At 40.7% G+C, this 21033-nt stretch overlaps 1 protein-coding gene across 7 annotated transcripts in view; it reads right to left on the bottom strand.

Moving 5' to 3' along the window:
• The window catches only part of FRMPD4 (FERM and PDZ domain containing 4), a 352077-nt gene that overhangs the window by 92526 nt on the left and 238518 nt on the right, over window positions 1–21033 (bottom strand). For 6 of the 7 annotated variants that reach the window (XM_054189053.1, XM_054189072.1, XM_054189042.1 and 3 more), the window contains one exon: window positions 20801–20917. In XM_054189053.1, coding sequence (XP_054045028.1) covers window positions 20801–20917 — 117 coding nt within the window. Of the gene's footprint in view, window positions 1–13203; window positions 13283–20800; window positions 20918–21033 lie in introns of those variants that run through there. The other variant, XM_054189083.1, reaches the window with a different exon arrangement.

Below are 21033 nucleotides of genomic sequence, written 5' to 3'. Positions count from 1 at the left end.
AAACAAATGCCACGCTTTCTGTATATATACAAATATATGTATAAATATATATATATACATACACAAAAACATAAATCAGATATAGGATATATTACTGCATTTCCCAAACACTGTATCCTCTCAGGAAAGCCACGATGCTGGCAACAAAAAGTAATAGTGTGTGTAAGCTGTTTAGCCACTAGCTACATACCCTTGGACCCAGAACAAGAAAAAATAATAACTACTATTACTATTATTCATGTTTATCTTGATTAAAATATGCTTGACCCCAGGTCAAGATTCTTCAGATGTCTAGGGATGAGTGCTTCTTTTCTTCAGATAAACGCTAAACACTTCACAGTTTTACAAGTTCTGAACTGCCGTCTTTAAGGCTTTATAGCACACATGCAAAATTAGCAGTTACTTTAAAAAAATCTTATAAAATGTGGAAAATGAAGAAATAATAAAGTGTTTGGGGTAAAAAAGACTTATACAACATTAATTCTGAAAAAATGTTTTAGAGGTATAAGTGGAACAAATCATTGAATTATAAGCAATTTTGCATGAGAAATTAAAAACAAGATATTTTAATGCAATTCAGTAGAAGGTTTATTTTAATAAACTATGGTCTGCTGCAAGGTAGTTTATTTCTATAACTTTGTTTTAGTCATTTCACACTCCTCTCTTGCCTTCAATCTAAAAGGTGGGGTTTTGTTCTACTTCACTGAATGGAAAAATAACTATCTAGTTTCCAGAAAGAATTTTCAAAGAAATATATTGAAGAGCAAATGCTTATTCTGTAGCAAATAAGGTTTCTCTAGAGGACAGAACCGATCTTACTGCATTTTTGCATTTGTCACATGTGAACAGCACTGATTTTTCTTGATTTATCAGCATCTATAAAAAATGACGCAGCTGCTCTCTGCCTCCTAATACTCCCCATAGGAGAGTACAAAAGAGAGGACGGCTGAGATGCAGTCCCTCAGTTCCCCCATAAACCCAAAGTCCTGGAAAGCAATGAGCCAGTCCCACTTCATCTGCTGTGGGTTTTGGTACAGATTTTGATCTTGGTAAAGTGTTGTCCTGAGGATCAACAGGTGAGGAGCTAAAAACTCAAGATCACCAGAGGAGAAAGGTACCTGGGTCTCAGACTGGACTCACCCCTGCCCAGGTGAAGTCGTCTCAGGGACTGGAAAAAAATGGCTTTTTCCTTAGCTTCCCAGCATCTGGGCACCAAACAAGATCCCACGGTACTGGAGGAAGACTGACTGTTACCTGCTTAGCATAAGGCTGCACTGTAAAGACCATCAGTTGTCTCATCAACCACAGGCAAGCTGAAGCAAGGCCAAATGACTCATCTGACAAGTGTCACACTTGGTCCCACCTCTGCTTTGGTGAGCATTTCATTCATGTTTATACAATGTGAAACAGTGCCACCACTACCAGCAAAGCCGAGTGCTGGGTGATCTTTCACTGGGAACAGGAATCACGGGCTTACCTCACCAGGCAAAGGACAAAACTGGCCAACACAAAGGCACCAATCACTTTGAAAAGCAAACACAGTTTCCCAACTTCAGACAGTTTTGTGAATTTAGCTCTGAACGGGCTATTTTGCGTAGAGGAACATGAATTTTGGAGTACTTTTTGTTCCCGTCAGGGAACAAGCAGGAAGAGAAGAAATAGTGAGGGTGACAGAGCACTGGAACAGGCTGCCCAGGGAGGTTGTGGAGTCCCCTTCTCTGGAGACTTTCAAGACCCGCCTGGATGCAGTCCTGAGTGATGTGCTCTAGGCAATCCTGCTTTAGCAGGGGAGTTGGACTAGATGATCTCTAGAGGTCCCTTCCAGCTCTGAAAAATTCCGTGAAATTCCGTGAAACAGTAACACACACATTATCTTTTATTTCATCCAAAATAGCAACCAAGCTGAAAAAACAATTATTCGCAGAATATCGCTGCAACTTCTCATGGAGCCTGTTAACTGTAACAAAATCTATGAGACTCTCCCATGCAGAAAAAGACTGCTACATCCCTAGAGAGTATTTCCATCAGAAGATAGGTCAGGCTAAAAATTGGAGTCCATCATTAAGGACAACCACCTCTAAAAGTGAGGCCCTGAGTAGTGAGCTGTAAGAAGCCTGAAACCTATACCATTTTCAGCCAGCGTGCTCGCCTGCCGTGGGAAGCCCGGCTGCTGCATTGCAGAGCAGAGCACAGCACGGGTTTAATCTGCCCGGCTTCACATCAGCTGGAGCTTGGTGCTGCCATAGCAAGATCTGTGCCGGTACCCGAGCCAGCTCATTTAAGGCTGACTGGGATTCGCTGACCACAGGATTCACAGCAACTATTGCTGTGACTGCAGCGCAGGCAGATCCCCGTTTTTTAACCAGGTCTTTTTTCTTCCTGAGTCACAACTGAGACCCCGATCCAGCAAAATGACCCCATAACACACTTAGTTAAGAGAAGTGCATCAAGGTCCCCATAATGAACTCAGCAGGCCTAATTAAGCAAAGTAGGTGCTCAATTATTTGCAATTTGGGTTCTATTATGGGGCCGACAGGACATCCGTTAACCTCCATAAACATTTAAGCGTGGTTGATCACAGAACTAAGTCGAAAAGGCTACAGGCAGCCAGCTTACGATTCACAAAAACCCAAAACACACTTTGACTAATATCTCTGATTAAAAAGTAAAAATTAAAATGCCTTAGCGACAGCTACGGAAAAAAACATCACAATACCGAACCCTTTTCTACACTTACGCTAGGAAAGAATATTTTCAAGCTGAAGTGGCTGACAAAACAATGAAAGCAGAGACAGGAAAAGATGGTGAAAAAAAATAAATAATCAACTGTTATTCTAGAAGTCATGAAACACTGCAATAGCGCAACTCATGGGAGAGGCAGTAAAATATAACAAGTGCTTTCGTGCCATCTCTGTTGGTGTAAATCAGTGGGACTCTGCTGACATTAATGAAGCCAAGCTGATTTATGGCAGAGAATCTGGCTCCTTATTTGTTATGATGATGACTGATGTCTAAATTCCAGAACAGACACTTTACAATTATAATTAAAGGTCTATAATAACATACAACACAAATGTAGTCTGTGCAGGAGAGTTGTATTGTTGTATTCATCTTGTGGCCTCATATTGCCAGTGGCACTGGTATACATAATTAAAATATTAATAACACCTCTCTGAAAGGTAGCAACACAGCACGAAATGAATACATTAGAACTAACTACTAGCAGTCACATTTCACGACAACTAAATAATATAATTTTATACAACAAATTTTGATTCAGTTACCAAGAACTGCAATATTTAACTCACCTCATGCCAATCCTGATCTCCCATAATGTTTTAATAATGTAGACTATATATCTGCTTGTAACACATCATTATGTGTTTTGGGCATTTGACAAGGTAAAATATTAACGTTGCAAGGTAAAACATTAACGTTGCTGACCCATTGCTCCTATCCATTTGACAGACATAAATACAGAGAATTTATAAGCAAAGAATTTATAATAAAACCAGACAGCATCCAGACCAACATTTAGGAAAGAAATTCTGCAGAACTCTAGCAGAGACTATCACAGGTCATAACCAGATCATGAGTCAATGCCACTGTGTTACAAAAAAATTACAGATGTCATTTGTTACTTCCTCTGTCCTCCATCTTTACACATCCCGACTCTTTGTCAGATCAGTCCTTCTCCATCTAATCCTCCTCCTCTCCTGTTTCCTAATGACTCTCTTGTACTCAGGTAATCCAAGTGTTGCCATTCACACTAGTTCCTCCTCAGATTGTATTGGCCCTACGCTTCCTCGTCAGCTCTCCATTCCGATGCCTAGCAGTAATTACAGGCATACTTCTTGTTGGCCATACAATTTTTGGACATGTTGAATAAATTCAGTTTCTGCATTCTACTCAGCATGGCAATTTCTAAAATTTTCAGAAGTCTCTCAACTTGGGAGAACTTCCCAGCAACATCAGAAATGACATCCCTGGCTGAAAGGCAATGTTTGGGTCATCTTTCGAACATCTGTCTCGAAGACTGGGAAGCAAGCTTTGTAACGACCTTTGGCAAAACAGCTTCTGTTTTTCCAGGAAAGGGATGATGTTTTTCAAAATACCAATTAGGTCTCGGAAAAGCAAGGGGAACAAAAAAAATTCAGCTCAGTCATAGAAAACGTGGTAAAGTTACAAATAGCTAAAAAGGGTCTGTAGACGACAGGTATTCAGCAGACCTTGTAAAGGGAATGAGACCAAGCAAAGCCTGGTAATTTCATTCCAGTTTTTCTTAGATTTTGTAACATGAATAAAGCAGTGTATCTTTTCAAAAACCTACATTATCTGTCTTCGATAGCAATCCTCATTTGCTGGAGAGAAAGCACATATAAATAAAAATATTAGACTTCCTGAAGTACTTTTAGAAAGGATTCAAATACAATACTTAGACTCTAAAATTTGAACCAAAACTTCACTGAAAAAAGGAGACCAAAAGCTTTCTTCTAACTTATGACAGATTGATTGTGCTACCTTTTTTTTCTCCAGAGTTTGATGGTTATTGACACAATTTAGAATTGACGCCTCCTGGGACTACACAGTAAACACAGGAACTTTAGTTTTCATAGTGGATCATTTTTATTTTCTTTTCTTAATGGGCAGAGAGATTGAGGTTCAGCTAATTGACCATGAAAAACTACTGGGCACGTCAAAAGAAACAGCTGACTATAACACATAGCAGAGTGAGAAGTGCCAAAAGTTAGAGAGAGGGTTGGCTGGGTTTCACGGGCAGGCAAGAGGGAGCCACGTGAAAGATGACTACGTCGAGGCGAGGCCTGCCAACCCTTGTGGAACTGAACTCGCGAGGACAAGAGTGCTGAGGGAACTGTATTGGTCTTATGATGTATGGCTAATGGTGTCTAGGTGACAGTCTCACAAATGCCAAATTTAGGTGCAGATGTCACAGAAGTGGAACCAACGGGGAAAAGTAACCAGGGGTGCGACATGGGAGAAACCAGGGCCAAGAGCCTGCTGTGGGAAAGACCACAAGTGTGGAGCAGCTACTGGAGAGACCCATTTCTGCACATACATGGGGAGGTTGTGTGTCCACGCATATGCAGGACCCAACAGCAAGTACCCTGATTTGCGGATGCATAAGAACAGGATCAAGCCCATTTGTGCTGGTCTTGTTCACGTACGCACAGTTTGTGTTGATGTGGCAGTAAAGGCACTGGTTGCCTGTAAGTGTCACTGGTGGTTGGAGGTGTCTGTACAGAGGGTGTGCACATGTACATGGGGACTGCATGCTCAGCCTCCCCGTGAGCTGGACTTGGGGACGGGGAACTGCAGCAGCCTGGCGCTATCACATCGGGATGGGAGGAATCCCCCTTGGTCTACTAGATGGCCACCAACTTGTGCTCTCTCTTAAAGCATCTTCTCCGTGTGACTAGCATTATTTCAGTTGTGCTGCTTTAAGTGAAACAATAACATATAAAACATACAGGATAAGAATGAAAAGGTCTGAGAACTCATGAAGAGGCATTAGTATTCTATACATTAGGACAAGGAGGGGAAGAAGACATGGGCTCAGTTGGAAAGGAGCTCTGTGCAGCATGTAAAATATACACCAGAACATGCTGACCACAGGTAGCCTGTTGGCTTGCTCCAATACCAACACTTGTTTGACACTACTTAACAGCTACGCTTCCTTGAAATGTGCTCTAAGCGCAGCTCTTCCTTGGGTAGTTGTGGTAGGTACCATAGGGCCTGCGCTGCAAAATCCCCAGTTGTTGATGGGCCTGTTTTAAGGAAACTGTTGTCTGTAACTGCCAAGAAAAGTATGTTATTGATACTGAACACTGAAAATAAAAGTCAGTCTTTAAAACAAACAAGCAAACCCACCAAAATCCAAAATCAACAACCCGCGTGAAGGTAATGTGTAGCATTAGATGAAAGAACTTTATTATTACACAGGACACCTGAACTATGGAGGTTTTGGCAACTTGTGCCATATGCATGCCAAATAAATTGAAATTTTTGGGTTTTGAGTCTCTGAAGAGCTGTCAAAGTAGCACACTTCCAAAGCACTACCATTTATATTACTGGCAGTAAAAGTCTACTCACACAAAAATGTCACATCAGCCCTTATATCTTTTAATATATTTACCATAGTTATGCAGAAGTTCTCACAAGCAACTGGATTCCCTAAATGGCACTTCAAACAAATGATATCAGATACTAGCAATTACTTTTTCATATAGGTGGGCAGAAGAGGACAGCCAACATATCCTGATGAAATTAATAACTCATCCCAGTTATTACCAGGCAACAGTATAAAACTCAAAACTGCCAGCAAAAAATATTGCTGATTCATTGAACTTGTCCTTGTATTTGCAGCCCACTTCAGTGTTTTTCACTTTAATAAGATTGATGATAACATTCGTTTTCCAAAAAAATAAAAACATTTTGTTGATACTATGTATAAACACTTAAGGAAAAATATTTCCTCTCCTATCTTTCAATGAAAGCATTTTTTTAAATAGAGCTATAATTCATGATTCTGTGACAGCATTTCAGAAAGAGCATTTATACAGTTATCTAAAAGCCTGGTCAAATCGTATCATCTCCCTGAGTATCATTCCATTTAAGTACTTTTATTACCCATATGCTTACTGAAAACACTGATCTTTATTCCACTTTTTATGTAGTAATCTAAATTGCCTTGAGTAATCTGTCTAACAGACATAATTAAATGTATTTCATTAATATCTACAAAAGGTTCCAGGGGCATGCAGTGGATTAAAGTCTGGTTTGCAAACGTGTTGCTCAGATTTCATCATCTACATGCTAAAGGAACAAGTAAAACGCCATTTGACTTACAGGAAAATAGGAATGGAAAGGATCTGGTTTGCCACCAGATCCATCCCCTTGCTATTTTACACCGTATTGTATAAACAATATCATATAACCTCCTTTAAATATTTACCAATGGTCAGTGTAAACCCATTTTGGATTATTCAATCCAGTGCTATGATTGAAAGCTTGGGAATGAACCCTCTTCCTCTAATCTTTAAGGGTCTTCTCCCTTGCTATCTAATCGTAGCTTCCCTTTAGTTCTTTGCCACAAATTATTTTTAATTTTAAACATTTCTCATTTATTCCTGGTGTCTATTCCCTCTTGATCTTAGTTTTGCTGGATTAGACAAATCTATGTCTTTTAGTCTCCCCTTCATATAATGATTTTTTCCCTCCCCGAATCACCCTAACAGCATTTTCTGCGTTTGTTACAGTTTGAATCCCCCCTCTGGAACACATCTAGCCACAACTAACATACTTCCGTATCTCCACAATGGCATTTGCCAGTGGCATACCCAAATGACAACCCTTGGATGTCTCTCAGCAATTCAGCTGATAAATCAAGACTCCTCTCCTCAGTCATATTGAACACATACTTCTAGATCACTGGGAAGATTTTGTTATTAATCCTCAATCACATCTTGGAATTTTACTGCATTCATACATGTTCTTTACACAGAGGTCCCCATTCCTCTTTTATGTGGATAAAGAGCCACTTGCAAGGTGTTCAAGGTGTTTTAACATTTTCTTGTAAGAACTATCTCAGGCTGAATTTGTGCAATTCTCACTTCACCCCTCTAGTTTCTGCTTTTCAAGATGCTTTCTATGTTAGTCAGTCCTTTTAACCCTTGCACATTTGTTGCTTTTTTGCAATGTCTTTACTGACGTGGTTATTCTGCTAATTATGCCTCTCTTACCTCAGTTTTCAGGTGCATGCACATCACTGTAAGATTTGAGACTTTACAAACTAGAACATAAACCTTGGCTTCTTTAAAAATGTAACATACTTTCAAAAATTCTTTTCTTGTTATCAGCAAGAATCATTGTACAAATGGAGGAGATATATATATGCGTGTGTGTATGTATATATATATATCTGTGTATCTCTCTGTCACACTCACACAATTCTATACCCCCATGCTGAGTCTCGGAACTTGTACTTTCATAAGGAATGAAACACTCTTGACTTTCTCTGCCTATCTCTTCTCTCCCTCTGAGTTTCTTCGTTGAGAATCCCCCCTAGTCTCATATACATCCACACTTAGTTCTCCAGTAAAAAACAACAATTTTCAGATTTATTGAAAGTGGTAGCCTGTCTATAATGCAGCCATTAGATCACCTGCCCCTGCTGTCTTGCACAGATATACCAAGCCAGATGCCCGCAGCACCTTAGCTGTTGCAGCAGCGATCAGCCCAAGTTGTAAAACCTGCTCGAGAAGCCCAATAAATTTCCAGACAGTCCATGCTGAGCTTTATGATAGCCTGAGAATGGCAGGCAGTCCAAGTAACTTAAAAACTCAGTAGGGAATATTACACAGGTTGGTCAGTGCAAACATATATTAGTTTTCTCTTCCATGTAGCAGAAGCATTTGTGCTGTGTTCCATGTAAATCTAGGCAAAGACTACAGAAAATAATTTTTCTATCATTAATATTTACATGAAAACATCATTATGACTTTCAAATATGGCACAACACAGCCTGGCAACGCGTGGATTGCTTAGCTTTTTAATTTGTCACTGAATGGCAGTTACAAATAAAAATCACAGGCAATTCTTATGTTTTGACACAGATTTGGGGAGGAGAGGGTAGCAGTAAATCCCTCCTTGGAAAATTCACTTAATCTTACCATATTCCAGCACTGCAATCAAAAATGAGAATAAAGCCACTGTCTTTCTAGCATCTGCTAATTAAAATATAACCATCACCCACGTGAGGATCCCAGTTTTACGTGGCAGACTTCACGTGCTCCTGCAGCATTAAAACAAAGAAACCACACAAAAAACCCCAACCACCAAACCCATGATTTTTTTGAGCAAACTTGTCGGGAGGTTCAGCTGGTCAATTCTTTAAATTCGAGCACAAAATCAAAAAAGAGTAACAGTAAGCTAAGCGCTACGTGGCTAACTTGTTTTAGGCTGCCAGATCCTGAGCATGTGGAGTCGTGACATCCTTTCTCCCTCAGGATGTCAGGGAAATGCCAGCTGAGTATAAGCTTGCGCAACTTATAGAAAAGGAACAAGCCAACCCAACCAAGTTTCCCGCTCTGAGCAGCTCTACAGAAAGTCTTGCCCTGCCACTCTTCCTCTAATGATGCCCAGGCTTTCGGCGACAGGCTCCATTGCCTATGCAAGTCACAGAGGCAAGGCTGAAAAAGCAGCTGTGCAGCTATTACACATTATGTTCAGGTGATAGGGTTCCTCCTTCAGGAACCGTATTCCTGAAGGCTCACGCCACGAAAGCAGCTGGTCCTATGATCTGCCCATTAGCTTGCACTTGCTTTAATTAATTCTAGTTGGGGAAACTAGCAGGATTGTTTTTAAAAGAGTTTGAGGATACTGATGTTTGGATGCCTCTGACCGGGTATCATTCAATGCCTTTTGGAAACTTCTGGCTAGTCACAGCGTGACACTCTGGGGAACCAAGTCCTTTCCAAGACCTACCCACAACCCTGGCCCATGTCTGAAGGCATGGAAACCCCTATTTTTTATTCATATGTTTTAACCAGAAACTTGCAACTTTTCAGTGAGCAAGACTGATGCCGAGCTAATCTTTTTACGGTTTCCTTTTCAAAGGTAGACCATTAGCTCATCATTCCCTACTACACTGTTAAAATGGTGGAACTGCATTTTAATAGGATGCTGGCAACAGGAATCATGCGACAAAATCTCTAAATGTCATCACTATGAGCTGCCAGAATCAGCCCCTCGTGGCCCAAAACAAAATGCCTTTTATCAGCATGACTTTTTGCCAAGTCTCTGTTGTCCAGCTCAAGGCACTAACTGGATTAAACAAAAACAATGAAAACTGCAGCAAAAAGAAAACGCGGTACCAAAGGGATTATAAGCAGGAAGAGAAGCATGAAGTACCTCTTTAGACTCCAGGTAAACCTCTGCTGTTCCCACCTGATCAAGCCCAGGGACAGCACTCCTAATAAACTGTCTCCTGTATCGCATAAGCCATTTCTTAAGAAACTTCTCCCGTATATCCCTGACTTTCTGATTTTACCTTATGTTTCATCAATATTTCACTACTATTTCCATCTACATTTGCTGGATGCTTATGCCAGGAGTTAACTTTAACAGGGCTTTGGCATTTTTGCACAGCGAAAGAGTGCCACCACAAGCAGATACTTTCTACGGTCATTCCTACAAAATGCACTCAGTATTCATCTCCTCCTTTAGGAACTCGCCAGATGCAATGATTTTGGGATATAACTGCAGTATTTATCACGAATCTTTAACAAAGGCTTTTCATCCCAAGATACGAAAAAACAAACTGCATCTCAACGTGCAAGGAAAGACATTTTAACTTAAAGCTGACAAAACTGGATGTCAGACACCTAGTAAAATTGAAGCAAGCCTTTTCATAAGAGCAGAGCTAAAAATCCTGTCTGTTTACACACAGAGACCTAAGCTTATGCTTGAAATGAGTAGGGAACCAAAGATGTCAAAGACTGTATAGACTCCCATAATCAAAACCAGACACCAAAATGCACTCTGACGGGTTTGGAAAGTTCTGGTTCTCACAGAAAAGGTGCAGTTGTGGGCCCATCTACCACCACGTCTCTTAAAACATTTTCCAAGCAGCAGATCAGCTCTGCAAGGGTGGAAAGTCCATCCTACCACAAAGAATGAGAACAGCATGATCCCAAGACCAACCTCAGACCAGTAAGCACTGGTGGCAAGCATTCACCTCGATCTCAACACTTGTGAGTTCGAAACATTGATCAAATACTCAGGAAGCAGAGGCGCTAGGGAGCCTACACCTGGCTAATACAGGATGAACAGCCGTAGATCTTCAATGTTCGCACATTGCGGGCAGCTCACTTCCACTTCTAACAGGCTGACAGAAACAAGTGACAAAAGATGTCCTCGCAAACCCGATCTCATGGAAAAATCAGGACAGTCCAAAACCATCGGCGGGCCCGCGACCACAACATCCCCCGATCACACTGAACACTTGCTGATGAACCAAAGGCAGGGATTCATTCTCCCAATTTAGACCAGGTATTTCAGCTTTATGCAACAGTAAGAGACCATAACACTGTGATCAAAATAGCTCTCCTACAACCGAATCAAAAGCCAATCTGAAAAAAGAAAACCAAACGAACTCCACACCACACCACTAAAAGCTCAAAAATCCACATGCCACCAGATTTGCGTCTCCAGTATTTTTTATAAGTACACACAAAAAAGCTAGAAATAGAGCCAGAGACAAGCAGAAATACATTAGGATTGATTAAAGCATCATCCTATGGCTTCACTGAATATCAGCATGTCTATCTGCACTATAACTTTACATGTATATCACACATTAGAAATGTTACTTTATAGCAGAGCTGAAAATAACCATCTTTCCTAGGTGAACCTAAATTCACTTAAAAATTAAAAGCAAAATGGCATTATTAATCGGCTCAATTTCTCAAACTATGTCAAAGTTTCTCCATGCTATTTGTATCCTAAATAATATGCCTCTCCAGGTTTTAATTATGAAATGCTAAATAAATCCCATGAGCAAATGCTTATTCGTATCTGTCTGGTGAGTTCCTATTTGTAATTCCAGCTAATTACTTCCCCTGTCAGGAAAATATTCTCTGAAGTCCCAAGATGCCACACAAGTACCTCAATCTCTTTCATTTTATGTCTCCCAGTGTTTGATACAGAAAATGTAAATTCATTTGGCTACTGCTGAAAGAGTAAGAAACTTGAAATAATCTCTGCACTGTCAGCAGGTCTTTACCTTGTGTGCTTAATCCCTGTTACCATGGTGATATTTAATTGCGCAGCCACACAGTTTGATTGGTTTATTTTAAATTGAAGTTTTTCTGTGGAACAGCACAGGATCCTGGCGAACATTAGATAAATGGCCTTCAAAATATTGCAGTGAGTCATATTGTTGCCAGTGACTAGATTAATTTGAGTTCAGTTAAACTATTTCTTCACCTTAATCTTATGCATACATGACAACATACATAATACAAGGATTTTTAGCATTATATTTGGTAACTGAGCATTTTGAGTATAATTAAGCAGTGTTTTATTGTAAGAAGAACAATTAAAACTTAAATGAGAATTATAATTCAAGTAAGCTTTTGTTGGCAGTATCAGCTTGTCTTTCTAAAACAAATTACCTTGCTGTTCTACAATAACAATCCAGATAAGAACCTTTTACAGTAGGCTTATACTTGATTTTCTTTATAGAAAACTGTAAATATATTACTATGACAGAAATGGAGCCAAAAGGATAAATACAGTTTCTTCATTGCTGGCTTTCATGTACCTCAGCATGCAGTTCCTCTGTATATGAATGACTGCTGGAAATGCATCATCAATATGGTATTTCCTGGCACGGCATAACATCTTAGATAACTTGTTTTAAATTCTGTACATACGCTATGAGGAATTGGTGTACTTCACCTGTGCTATTCAAACAGCACCAATATACTGTGCTAATTCTCACCCCTTTTTCCTGCTCAATAACCCAGCTCTAGCACTTTTTTTTTTTTTCTTAATGCCATAACTGAAGCTCTGGGGGAAATTTTCACCTCGTCTTTGCTGTGAAAGGTCCCAGTTCCATCACCAAGTATCAGACAGGTTTGCCTTATTTATTTTTTCAAGCTTGTGGTCACTAAGGCGCCAGTGTACAGCATGCAAGATCACTTTACCTTTTTGGTGTTTCAGGGGCTGTTTTCCCCCCTTTATTTTTAAGAACTATCAACTAGCCTGCGTCTATTTCATATACAGAGCCTCTGTGTTTGCATCATTGGGGATACCAGCACATGACCTGAGATAAAACTTACTGCTTCTTACAAACCACTACCACTCTCACAACCACCTGCATGGCTTTGCAGAACCAGAACTTGACGCTTTTAATCCTGATTCTGTAGGGACTGCACTGTTTTACAAGAGGGATGTTTGAAAAGCGCACTCCAACTGGGGCTATCATTCTTACATAAACTGTTTAAAAGAATTAATTTGTTTGACGCTCCTGAGAAGGGTAACTTGGTGTACCAAAGCAATGCTTCTTTCTACAGATGCCTTTACATGTTGTAATGCACAGGTGAGATGCTGTTATGCCATATGAAACATCTACCCAGAAGCACATGAACTCCAAGAGTAATGAGTATTTTATCTTCTCACCTCTGTACATTGTGATCCTGGGTCACATCAAGGATACCTTGATTTTTATTTTTTTTTTCTATACTGGTTCTGCTCCAGAAGTTTTCTTCTGCTTCCTAATCCACCTTCAAACACACAAGAATACCAGTTTTCAGGATGCAATAGTTCTCTGAATTTCATGGCATTCCCATCCAGTTTGCGTTTGGAGAAAACACCGGGGACTGGATCAGAAACACTGACACTGGTGTAGCAGAGGCCCAAAGTACGTGATTTCCCTGTACTTGGCTTAGGTACAATTACATCCAAGCAACCCAAGGCTAACGACTAAGCAAAAGCTTCTTCTCTTCCGAGTAGTCTCACCCACATTCATACCTTCTTGTGTGACTCCCCTCACCTTTCCAGTGTGAGGAATCCTCTTGGTTCAGGAAGTGATGGCTGCACACGTGTTCAGAGAGGACTCGGAAAGGGCAAGCCAGGAGACAGGGAAGGAGCCACGCTGCTGTGGCTAGCTCCTGAGTTACTGTGTACCAACTAGCTTAGGCACAGCTGTCTTACAATGCAATGGACTCTCCATTTTTCCATGCTCTAGTTAAAATAAAATAACCCCACAAGCCCGCATCTCCTTGCTATTATTCCCTCCATTATAACAATGATTTATCCCAGTCGATATTAACATCATTTTGCCTGTCATATTTCTGCCTGCCATCTTTATGGCTAGAGCAACAGTTCTCTGTGAAGGAAGGATGACTGTTAAATCATCTTCTCTTTTCAGGAGGTTGAGCTGATTTAGCAATAGTTTCTTTTTCACCATATGCCCGAGTTGTCTCTAGGCAGACCACCGACACAAACAGTTTGCTCTATAATTTTCCTTCTTCTTCTTTCTAATTATTCAGGTTTGCTTTAAACAGTCACTCGTGTTTGTGCTTCCCTGCTGCTGCTCGCCTCTTCTAGCCCCACTCCCCCTTCCACCATACAGTCCTGTCCTTGAGCAGGTCAAACCCTTAGCAACAGAAAGTAAATTTATATGCAGTCTGAAAGAAGCACAGTAGCACTCTTTCTCTAATAGCACACTATTCATATCAACAGTCGGTATTAGTGACAAGGGAATTTAAAAAAAAAAAGAGAGAAAAAACAAGAATTGCCATACCAATCAGACCTGTTGTCCGCCTGGTCCAGTATCCTTTCTCTGACAGCACTCAGTACCCGCTTCAGAGGAAGGTGCAAGAAACCTTGTAATTATAGAATAACCTGATTAATACAGGAAGTTTCGTCCTAGCCCTAGGCAGTCAGCAGCTGACTCACCCGCTTGTCTGAAACATAAGATTTTGTACCTGCTCTAATTTTTTTTTTTTGAATCCTATATAATTTAATAGTGGAAGTCTCATTGCAAATGTACATTTTAATCCTATGAAGCATTTTAGGCTTTACTGTAACCTGTAGCTGAGAGTTATATTTGCTAATTATATAGGTTGTACTATTTTTATCACTGTTAAACTGCCTGCCATTCAATCTCATTGGATGTCCCTTTCAGGGACGTGGGAATAAGTGGGCCAGAGAGTGTGATTCCACTGCCTGTTCCCTCGGTGTCTCACCTGGGAGCGGAGACGCCCGAAGAGGCGTACCGCAGTCAGCCTTTGGCTTGAGGCATTATCCTGGCGTGCAGCCTGCCTTCGTTCACACCCCCAACCTGAACTGGAAGGAGAAGAAAATGAACCCTCTCTTCGACACCCTGCATAAGCGCAAGCACTCCCACAGAGGACGGAGCAGCAGCAGCGCTGCTCATATTTTTGCGAACGCCACACAAATCCTCCAGTCAATCTAGTCAACGTAGTTGCTGTACTTAGAGATGCAGGAATGTAATGCATTCAGTAAAGTGCTATATAACATCATACCCACAGGGCAGAAGGTGGCTCTTGTGGCTTCAAACTTTCATTACGGCCTTAAGTCCTAAAGTCGTCCTAAGGTACAAACAACAGCAGCCTTTTCAAAACCCAAGAAGATGAACACCACAGTAACAATTATCAAGGCTTTCACTATATTTTATATCCTTTGATTGTTTTCAGAACCTTCCAACAGAGCAAACTCCAGGGAAAGATTCTGAGAAAGGACTAAACTACCAACAGGCGTGTACAACCTGTGGAACACAGACAAGAAGGTTGAAGTAGGGTTAGATGTATCAAGACAAGTTGGGGGGGGGGGGGGGGGAGGCTGAATGGTCTGATCCTGTTCTGTGCTTATTTATTTTGAAGTAAACTGATTAGCAGGCCGTGAGCCTCAGTTTTGCATCTGGTATAAATTAGTGACCCTTAATAAGCAGGATGCTTGATTGATGTGTCATTAATATCATCAATGGTTGTGTTCTGTCGCTCCGCACAGCTGGCCAGCTCTGAGAAGTGGGTGTACAAGGAGGACCACGCAGGCCAGACACGCATAGAGGCACTCCACCTTCCACAAAACATGAATGAGTTTCCTCTTCTAAGCACAACAAGCACTGAAAGGATAAGATGAAGACTAATAAAGAAAATGTAGGGAAGTATTTGAGTATAGAAGAATATAATAGCATTGCTGTATTGTAAAGAAATATTGTACTGTGTATGCTTTGAGAATTTCAGATGTTGTGAGCTGCACTAGCTACCAAAGAACACAAACAAGGTGCCTTTGTTTTATGTATGGGTCAAAAGCTGACATTCCAGACTTTCATATTTCAGGAATAGCATAGTTATTAAGCCAAGCAGGGACAATCAGAACATAATGATTTCACAAGTCAAAAATCACAAAGCTGATATATGCAGGATAGCATACCTTAGAAGAAAAGAGAATTGTTTGCCAGATACACCTAGAAGTCTGGAAGAATTTAATGTTACTAAATAAAAAAAAAAAACCAATCAGCGAAAAATAACCGCAGGCGCTCAAGATAACAAAATACGTTGTGACATGTTTCAACTGGCGTAGCAACCACGTCATACTAACATAACAAGATTTGGAAAGACTTACGATGAGCAGGTCTCTCCCAGCTCTGCTGGGACTGACCGGTGGTTTCAAGCCATGCAGTAATGCTGCAGGCTATGATCTCTGGGTGTGCTGCCTTTTATTTCACGCCTGGGGTCCCAGCTGTTTGCTCAGTTTGTTCCAGATGGGAGCACAGAAGCAAGCTAATATGCATGAAGTACAGATGGTGAGGGTCCTTGGAGTAAAATAGGGAACAAACCAAACTGGTAACGCAGACAGGCCCCGTCCTCCTCTCTGAGGCAATGACAAGAGTTAAAGGAAGCATAATGAATAGCATCTCTCGCAAATAAGGATATGGCAACATGGTGACCTAAAAGACCCCTCTAAAAATTTATTATAAGAGTGTAATAACTAACCGCAGACAACTGTGCTTTGAGTCCACATAGGAAGGGCTACACTTCCTTTTAGTAAATCTGATTTCAGACTCTCGTGTTTTATTTGAACAATAGAAGCCAGATCCACAAAAATACCAAAATACCTATTGCCTGAGGAGTTAAATAGGAATAGGAATCAAAAGGGTATGACTTTCCATGGCAGCAAACGTTACTTCAACTTGCACCTTCGAGTGCACTTGCAGGGCAGCTTAAGCCAACACAAGCCTGCTGCAGCCTTGTTCCCGTGCCGGTCAGGTATTTCGGTGTGTCAGCAATGCTGCTCATCACCTGGCATCAGCCTGCCCTGAGCAGGAGGTTGGACCAGCTGACCTTCACAGGTTTCTTCCATCCTAAACTATTCTGCAACTCTATCAGACCATGTGGAGGACTGGGCTCAGGACTAAACTGACATAAAATTAATAGCTTTTTCTGTAGGATTGATTTTTTTATTAGCTTTTGCCAGTTTATTTCCCTCTATCAACTCCCCTCCAGGTCTGACGAGCAGCAAGACTAACAAAAGGGAAAGGGTGAAAACGTACAGGTCTGAAATTCAGTAAGATTGTAGTAGTGGCGACTTAGGTGAGCCAAAACTGCCATGAGTCTAAACCCTTTGTGGACAAAATCAGCCAAAACCGTCCTGCTTTGCATGCTATCTTCCTGAAACCCTGCACTCACACCAAATACATTTCTAATACGTTTCGTGTTTGGATTCAAATTAGTGTTACAGAAATTTCTCATAATCATATACTACACAGCGTATATAATAAATGCAAAGAAAACAGGCCTTTAAAATGGTTAAATATACACCACAAGCTATTTTGTATTAAAGACCCAGCTTAATACAGAAGCACACTGGAAGAATACCAGATGATTGCCATCCTCCCATACTGAAATGTATTACTTATCTCATGAGGCTATTCCAAGTAAAAGTAGCAAGTTAAAAGGGAATGGGTGAAGTTCTGAAACTTTAATTTACCATGGCCTAAACTTAAGGAAAAGTATTTTAGAGGTTTGCAAAATGACCCTGGTTGCGCCATCTGTACAGAAGAGATAATGAATTGATAGCGACATCTCATAACATTTTGATAAAAGGCTCCTCTTGGACTTTTATAAAAGTGCTGCCTGGCAATGGAAGCTGCCCCTGATTAGCTCAGGCCATAGGCGCTTTCAGAAATTTGAAAGAAACCAAATTTGCTTCAGTAGAAAGAATAAACATTGCTTCCCATTCACGCCTTAAAGCATTTGCACTGACACTATATAATTACTTTTCATTTCACCAAAAGATTCTCCTGGATTCTCTCTTCCTCCCACAATTTCAAAATGACAATATGTCTGCTTGCAGTTGAATGGATATGTACATATGGCACTAAGTAAATTATTTAACTAAAAAGCAGTTATTGTTGCTATGAATTATGTTATTTGCTTGTGCAGAACTCATGCGTGCATTTCATTGTGATAATACCTGGTTTATACATCTTTAATCAAAACCAAGCAGAGGATTCGAATTGCTTTTTCTCCTTCAGCGTGATGCAATTTGTTAATCTGTATGGCTATAAAAAGCATTGGAGACAATATGAGATGCTGTCTCGCTGATCTCTCTCCTGCATTTATTGACATCACTGTCAACAACCATCTCACTATTTCATTCCTAAAATCCAGGGATGAAAAGTGAAGGGAAGAATATTAAGTAGTGTTTTCATTTACGTTTCATGTAGTATTTGCAAAAGCAGTTGTTCTGAAAGCCAGAGAGGGTTTCTGCTTGGCCAAATAACAGGCTCTGTAAGGACAGCTACTGTGTACCTCCACAGAGGAATCGCTGGCAAAGTCGCTAGGTGTACTCAGTCTTTGGTCATTCTGCTAAAATGAAGATATATGTTGTGACTACTCAGTTACATCATAGTAACTAGCGGGGCTGACATTCACAAGTAACGGTGGATAGATGGTGATTCGGTACAGCAGTACGTGGTTCCAAACGGTTTCCCGGTTTCATTCAGTTTCTGAAGGCACTGGCTTTTAATGCATCCTGGGGGACTGTCACTTCACCCGAGATGCATTACTACTCCGGCTGGTGCATGTGTTAGAGCCGATGCTGTTGCTTTAAAACATCTGATCCAGGACCAAGAATATGTCTTATAACTGCAACGTGTACATACATAGATTTGTTCACTTGTACCTAAGACTGCTCAGAGATATCAATGGGTAAGTAAGTCTGGCACAAAATGTCAAAGGCTTCTGTGGACCAACTTCCTCAGAGGTCTCATTCCCTCCATCCCTTAAAGCAGTTTATTTTTTTTTTCCACACAGCATGCTATCTACACGCAGAGAAAAATGGTAGAAAGACCAGGGCCCCAAAGAGAACGGAGAGCAAGCACTTTATAAGAACACGGAAAAAAAAACCAAACCAAGTACCACAACAACAAAACAACAACAACAACCCTAACATTACTTAAGGCATAATTGGCACTGCCTGTTATGGATTTTTGTTCCTAGATGCAGTTTTCTGCATTTAAGAGAGGGATATGGCACTTTAAGGTATTAAAAGGCAATCCAAAAAATAAACAAAATAATCATTAGCTACTGAGAGTTAGAAAACATTCCCAAATTGCAAAATTAATGAGCACTAATGCACTGCATTTTATAAGCCGCAGCTGTTTATAGCTACACAACAAGTGCAGCATCCCATTATGTGACCAGCGAGAAAAGAGGAGGAATCAAATGTGGTGCCTGTCCACAGAAGCAGGGTATTAAATGTTCAAAATGAATTTCAAGTCACGCAGAGGAGAACATACCAACAACCTGCAGAAAAAATGGACACCCAAGGCGTGCATGTCCCTTCGCTAACCCGAGTAACAGAAGCAGCCGAGTCACATCTGCACAGTACTTTGGAGGCTCACCTATACATCTGGACAGGCCAAATCAGTTCAGGCAGAAAACCTGTGCTAATACAGTTACATTGTGCCTGGCATTCAACTTCACATTGTCCAGCCCTGCACCCGGTGTCTTACAGACATGCAAAGCATGACAAATGTTTGGTCAAGGAAGAAAAAACGGCATTTTGAAGTCAGCTTTTGAGCTCTTACTAACCGAGACAACTTAGTCTGATTCAGACAGGTCTGAAATCGCTCTAAATGTTGAAAGCCCGCAGGACACCACGCTGCTACAAATTTTGTTTTGGCTCCAAAAGGAAATGCCTCCCAGGAAGCCAAGGCACGCACCCCAGGCAAAGAGGGGAGGAAGAGAAAGCAAAGCAATGGGGATCCGCATCCTTACGCTGTACAATTCTGGTTTTGCAAATGAAGGATCTTGAGTGAATTAAGGGCTTTTAATGGTCAATTTAAAGTCTGGACTTATTTTAAGTCTGATCCTTCTACTCTGTATTAAAAGAAAGGATTGTAATTCTCATCCAGGACTTTTTTAAGCACCTGCAAGTTTCTAAACAGAATGATAAACATAAAAATGAAATAGTAATTAAAAAAAAACAACCCTTCACATAACAGAATCAAAATGCTAGCCTTAAAAATGGGATGTTAGCTAAAGCAACTAATGCTGCAAAATCAGGCAATGGTTCTGCTAACTCACCACCATCACCCCTTTTTAGTGAAGAAGTTCTAAAGCCACGTAAGAGTACATTTGCTAGAACAGCACTCTGTATTTTATCCAAGCCACTTAAGAGATTTTAAAGAACAATTATGCACAGTTTTCACCACGAAAAGAAAAGCCAATTTTGTTTACGATCACATCATCCACATTGACATTTATTTTGCAAGCCTTTAAATTCAGACCTAAAGGACTATGGGAAATCTAAGAATTAGAATATTTATAGGTGATCAAAATAAGCACCTTCTCATTACCAGCATAATGAATATATTAGACAAACTAAAAGAGCTCACATGGCAGAGACGGAGGAGAATTGTTAGTCTCAGTCAGAACTGACCTTTTGCTTCATTCTTTAAACATGGCATTTTTATTTTTGGTTTTTTTGTTAAGGACATTTGTTATAATTCCTTCACGAATTATGTGCCCTTATATCAGCATTTTCTTGGGTAAATGAAATAACCAAGTACCAAAACAAGGGGCAGTAAAGTACAGTCAAAGCTCCCTTCGTGCAAGAAATCAAAAACAGCTGAACATTAATTGTGTAGGGCAGAAGCCGGAATTGGGATTCCAAGGAGATACAGTAAGAGCAGGGTTGCAGCGCTGCGCTACAGGCTGCACGGCTCACACTGCCCACTTACTTGATGAAGTAGTCTCTTCCATCTCTGTTTGCCGTCATCTCCCATCCATAAGGTGTCCCCTGGGTCAAGCTCCAGGTCCCTGAAGGGTGAGGCCAGCCTGAAGACTTGTTCCTGTGGCTGCAATTTTGGGAGGGGTGGGGGGAAAGAGAGAAGAGAGAAAAAAACAAGAGTTATTTGTCTGTTGTATTTATTCTTCCAATTTACTTATTTCACATCGTTCACTTGGCATCCAA

Source organism: Rissa tridactyla, chromosome 1 (genome assembly GCF_028500815.1).
Source record: "Rissa tridactyla isolate bRisTri1 chromosome 1, bRisTri1.patW.cur.20221130, whole genome shotgun sequence".
Taxonomy (NCBI): Eukaryota; Metazoa; Chordata; class Aves; order Charadriiformes; family Laridae; genus Rissa; species Rissa tridactyla.
The sequence above is the reverse complement of the archived record's forward strand: the minus strand, read 5'-3'. Positions and strand labels throughout refer to the sequence as shown.